Source organism: Sebastes umbrosus, chromosome 2 (genome assembly GCF_015220745.1).
Source record: "Sebastes umbrosus isolate fSebUmb1 chromosome 2, fSebUmb1.pri, whole genome shotgun sequence".
Taxonomy (NCBI): domain Eukaryota; kingdom Metazoa; phylum Chordata; class Actinopteri; order Perciformes; family Sebastidae; genus Sebastes; species Sebastes umbrosus.
The window spans coordinates 2,234,600-2,240,275 of NC_051270.1; the positions used below are offsets into that span (position 1 = coordinate 2,234,600).

A 5,676-nucleotide genomic window follows, 5' to 3' on the forward strand; every position below is an offset into this window, starting at 1 on the left:
ACTTTAATAAGTCAGATTTATTACTAAACTCTCAGCAAACTGATGATTTATCTGCTTTAAATTAATACTTTTAATATGTTAAAGGTTGTTCCTCAGATCTAAATTAATTAGTGAGCAGCTGCAGTGAAAATGTGCCGCCTGTTAGAGTCAAGTCGCTGTTGAAGGAGGGAGATCAGCCAGAACAACTGGTGGGTGTGAAGGGTCTTTCAGGTCACTCATGAATCGATGCAGTTCTGATTTTTATACAAAATATTTATTGAAATTCTCAGCCAGTCATATACAACTCTACAAAAGTATAAACGGTTCAAAAACTCAGCAGATCAGGAACAAAAAGGACCTAAAGAGACACTACTGACGTCCTGTAGTCCAACAGGTCAGTACAGACGTCACTGTCTTCATGGTGAACACAGTATTTATCACATTTAGCTGGTACACGCTGGTATCTGCTTCTAGTATTTAGTCAGATAGTATGTGTAAGTACACAGAAAAAAACACTTCGTTACAGAACAATACAATAAACCAAACTGTGATGCTAAATTCAAAACTAGTGCTGGATTTAGTCCCAAAAGCTAGAATCAAATTTCAGGTTTTTATTCTTTATTCTTTGATCAAGAAGTTCCTGATTTAAATCTACATTTAAATAGACCTTATAACCCGTTTACCGGCATTAACATGCATCCTGGGTGATCGGATCACAAGTAGACGGCACTAAACACGAGTGTAAACGACCACCAAGACGCATCGTGATGCGCGGTGGTCTGATGGGACGCATTTGACCACGTATCCTTTGTAGTGTAAACGCTGACGCGTCCCCGACCAGGACGTAACGGGAGAATACGCCATGAACGCCGCGGCTCTCCTTTTGTTCCTCCTTTTTCTCCAGTTCGTGCTCAATTTGCGTAATGCCAAATTCCCACGGCGGCGAAGTGCGGCTCGCTGCAATGATTCCATTTTTCTAAGGCCGGGAGGTGTGTTCATTCGTGAAGAAATTCAACATGTCTCAGGATCTGTTTACTGATTGGCTGCAGGTACTCACTGGCTGCACTTTGGCCGCACATTGCCGCATCTTTTCATAGACATTGCACAGTAGCTCGCCACACGCTGCACTTTGTCGCTGCTCTGGTGTGAATTCAGCGTAAGCTGGCTTTGTCCACGGCGTCTGAACATTTTGAAAGCCCACCAAGAAATATTACAAGTGCGTCTGTATTGTTTTGATTTCTTCTTCTTCTATTAATTTCCAGCAGACGAGGCACAGGAAGTGCATCGCTGCATCCTGCTTTTTGGTCTCTGCTAACGGAAATGATGTACTCGTTTATGTGTACATAGAGCAGGGAAGTGAGATCCGATCACGAGGAGTCCCTGAGACGCATCCTGATGCCGGGTGTGAACTGACGTACTTAGAGCGGTCGACCCATGTTAATACCAGGTGTGAACAAGGCCCATTTGATTTTGGTCAACATTTGAGAACTGTGGCTTCTTTAGTTTAAATTAAAAGTTTTTTTGTGTTTATATTTATTCATTTGAAGGTTTCACTGTAACGGTGAGACTATGAAAACAAACCTATTGATAACTGAACACACGTCAAACTACCGTCTATGTTCTCTCTCCCTCCGCTGGTAAACTGATTGATTTATTAAAGTGGATTTAGTCGAGCCAGAATATTCAGTGTCTTTGTATTTAACTTCCTGTCAACACACACTAACTACTGTAAGTTCGTATCAAAAGGTGACGCAGGTATATACAAAAAAAAGATTAAAAATACAAAATGGACTGAAGATCAGGAAGTGCGTGACGTAGTTTGTCTTGTGGCGTCATTGAGCTGAAGACAGCAGCTGCACACGTTATGAACGTAACCCCCCCCACCTCTCTGAGCCCATCCTGCTGCTGCGCTCTGAACCCGGATGTGTTGATTCACGGTGGCTCTGTGATGACGGAGCGTCACTTGAACGCATCGCAGTCCAGGTCAGCGATGGTGAGTGCATTTTAATCGTTTGTGTCGTCGGCGCTTCGTCAGTTCTCCACCTCCTCCTCCTCGGCGTCGTTCTCAGCTTCAGGTTCCTCCTCCATGCGCTCTTCCTCCTCCTCTTCCTCCTCTCGGCTCTTATCGTTCTCAGAGTCGGTCTTCTTCTCTTTGTCTTTACGTTTCTGCTCAGACACCTCCTTCTTTCCTTTCTGGCCCTTCTTGTACACTGTAGAGGAACACAAACATTAATTAACTCTCCATCATCATCATCAATACTGTGTTTTGTTCTACACGTTTAGAATTACAGATGTGTCTAACAGCAGCACAGACTGTTTTAGTTCAGACTGTAAATCCACAGCGTTCTGAGGTCGCAATTGGGACGGAAACTGAACTAGACTAGGGATGTCATGGTGAGGAAATTTCCCCACCAGTTAGTAAACTTGTGACAACACCGGTGTTACACACTACACCGGACATTTTACAAGAAAAGATGACGCTCAATATCTGCAGAGCGCTTACTTTAGTCTTTTACGTTGAATAGTAGTGTGTCTGACTTCTCCGGTTTCCACCTGGCGCCGCACACACCGACTGTGACCGCTCGTCCTCAGTACGGCGATTGCCTCATTAACGTTATGGTTCCCTTATTGCATCGAGTTTAAATCCAAAATATTGCCAAATATTAGGGGTGGGGAAAAAAATATTTTGAATGCCAGAATCTATATATTTGCTTCATTTGAGTCTATGTGGAGGTAGAAGGAAGTTACCGCTTTTATTGTTGTAGTCTGAGTAACCTGACGTCATATCCGTTCCGTATCCATCAACCAAAACAAACCGCAGCGAGCCGAAACGAGAAAGTAGAAAACGTTGGAGGGTCAGCGTGGATACGAGCTGCACCCGTAAAAGTGACTCGGTACTGACGTGTAAAATTATATAATGACGTGTTTGACCGAAAGGCGTGGAAACACCTGCGTAGTTAATGAAATTCAAGTGAAAGTCAGTGACAGTTTAACACTTTTATTTTAGTAACACGTCTTTAAAACTGTTGAACTGACCTTCCAGAGCTTCTCTGAGCGGCTCCAGGAATCTCTCAAACTCCATCTCCTCCATCGCAGCCAAAACGTCTCCTGCGTTCAGAGTTTTCCGTTTGGCTTTCATGGCAAAGTTGTTCGCACTGTGAAAAGATAAACAGAAAAAAAAAAACATTTTTATTGAAATAGTGGTATAATATGGAGGACGGAACCTGCCAAAATAAAAAAATTAATAAACGACTTGATAAATAAATAAATAAATACTTGTCATTAAATGTAGAAGAAATAATATTAAAAATAAATGTAGCTATTAATTAATTGATAAAATGTGACAAAAATGTATATCTGTTTTAATTTGCATTTTTATTTATTTTATCTTTGCATTAATTTCCTTATTTATTTACTTTTCTGTTTAATTTTCCCTTTTATATATTTATGTATTTATTCTTATTAAAAATTAATTGTTGTATACATTTTTGTATTTATCTTCTATTTCTTAATTTTTCCATTCATTTTTAATTTATATATATATTTTGCATTTATTTAGTTATTTCTGCACAATTTTCCCTTTGTATTTCACCACTTATTTATGTCCCCAAACTTATTTATTTCTGTATTCTTCTGTTTAATTTCCCCTTTTATTTATTTATGTATTTATTTATTTATTTTTATTATTTTTGCATGATTTTTATTATTTATTTTTACTTATTTTTGCATTTATTTTATATCCATTTTCAAATGTATTTATGCATGTATATATTTATTCCCTTTGCATTTTACCCCTGATTTTTTTCCACAAACTTATTTATTTCTGTGATCTTTTCTTTATACATTTCTGCCTCGTTATGCAAATGAGGAGTTGTCACTCTGTTATTTTGGCAGGTTCCGTCCTCCAGAGTGTAAGGGAACATTTCATAAATAATATTCAGGTCATAAACTTGATAGTTGAAGCACTCTGGAGAAGTTAGAAGTTGACTCAGACGCGCCGTGTTTGAAATGTGTGAATTTTGTGAATCAATACTCGACTGTTAGATTTCTGTGAGTGTTTTTTTTAAATTCTTACCAGGACGTTGCATACAACACAAACACGCTGGCAGCTTGGGATATGGCTCTCCTGGCTTCTTTAGACACGTTCACCCCATCTGGGAGCTGTTAGCAAAACAAACGGTGCGGAGGAGTTAAATCAAAGCTGCAGGATATAAATTAATTTTATCAGAAAAAAACACAGACAGGCTGAGAAAAAAAGGTTTATTCACTCAGGGACGATAACATCTTCATACAAAAAGAATTATAATAACTTTATTTATACAGGACCTTTCATACAAGAGATGTAGCTCAAACCAAATAAATCAAACGCAACACATTCAAACAAAGGCAGGTTAGACAATACAAAGACAGTAGATGCTAAAATATATAAGTAAAATTAAAAAACAGACCATTAAGAATAATACAAATGAGAGAATAAAAAAAACAACTAATAACAATACAGACATTAGCCAAATTAAATAAATAGGTTTAATTTGGCTAAGACAGAAATAAATTATTAACCAAATTAACCCTATTTATTATAATTAACCTATTTATAATGTTACTTTTGATACTTTAAGTACATATTATGAAATACGTTTGTACAAGTAAGACAATGAATGGAAGACTTTTACTTGTAACAGAGTATTTCTACACTGTGGTATTATTACTTTTACGTAAGTAAAATATCTGAGTACTTATTTCACTACTAGTCACAGGGGACATTTGACTAGTACTTTTGATACTTTAGGTACACTTAGTGAAATATCTTTGTACTTTAACTTAAATAAGATAATGAATGGAGGACTTTTACTTGTAACAGAGTATTTCTACACTGTAGTACTACTACTTTTACTTCAATAAAGTCTCAGAGTACTTCTACACTGTAGTACTACTACTTGTACTCCAGTAAAGTCTCAGAGTACTTGTTATAGTGTCTCTAGACTCACCGCCTCCTTGATGATGCGGGTGATCACCGCGTTGGGCAGGTTCAGGTCTTCGGGTCTTTCCGCCATGTCTCTGCCCGGGTCCCGAGCGGTCCCGAGTCCTTCAGCCGGCCGTGTAGCTGTGACGTCACTAACCGTTACCTCTCGTGTCTGTGCTAACCCGGATGATGCTAACAGATGAGCTAACTGTTGTGTTAGCCTGCAGCTAACTAAAGCTAACGTTAGTAGCAGGTTCAGCTCCACAGTAGTATTAAGTTGTTAAAGTACCCGCGTTAGAAGAAGTTGCTCCTATCAATCACATCGATTAGTTGGACTGATTGATTAATTCTAACTGAGTCTGAAGTTTCTGATTTGTTTTGGGACGTTTCCCGCGAACCGTCCAGCACGAGCCCTCCTCCGGCTGTCTCTCAACTACGACCTCTGACGTAACGCGACGTGTGACGTCATTACGTAAACACAGAAAATAACTGCATAACATAAACAAATAAAATAAGATAATCCTTTATTAGTCCCTCAGTGGGGAAATTTGCAGTGTACAGCAGCAAAGGGGATAGTGCAAAAAACAAGATGCATCAGCTAACACAGTAAAAAAAGAGCTAAACAAAGTGTAACATATGAACCATAGAAGGAAGTATAAAAAATAGGAGCAGTATACATAGTATTGACAATAAACAGACTATTAACTAAATTGCACAAGTGGAAATTGATATTG

The 5,676-nt window shown here is 38.5% G+C and overlaps 1 protein-coding gene across 1 annotated transcript; it reads right to left on the minus strand.

Annotated features, from left to right (window-relative positions):
- Positions 1-234: 234 nt before the first annotated feature.
- Positions 235-5,397, minus strand: pole3 (polymerase (DNA directed), epsilon 3 (p17 subunit)). The gene is made up of 4 exons (XM_037792993.1): positions 4,968-5,397; positions 4,055-4,140; positions 3,016-3,134; positions 235-2,189 (listed from the first exon to the last, which is right to left on the minus strand). The coding sequence occupies exons 1-4, from the start codon at positions 5,031-5,033 to the stop codon at positions 2,011-2,013; spliced, it is 450 nt and encodes a 149-aa protein (XP_037648921.1). The 5' UTR covers positions 5,034-5,397; the 3' UTR covers positions 235-2,010.
- Positions 5,398-5,676: the final 279 nt, after the last annotated feature.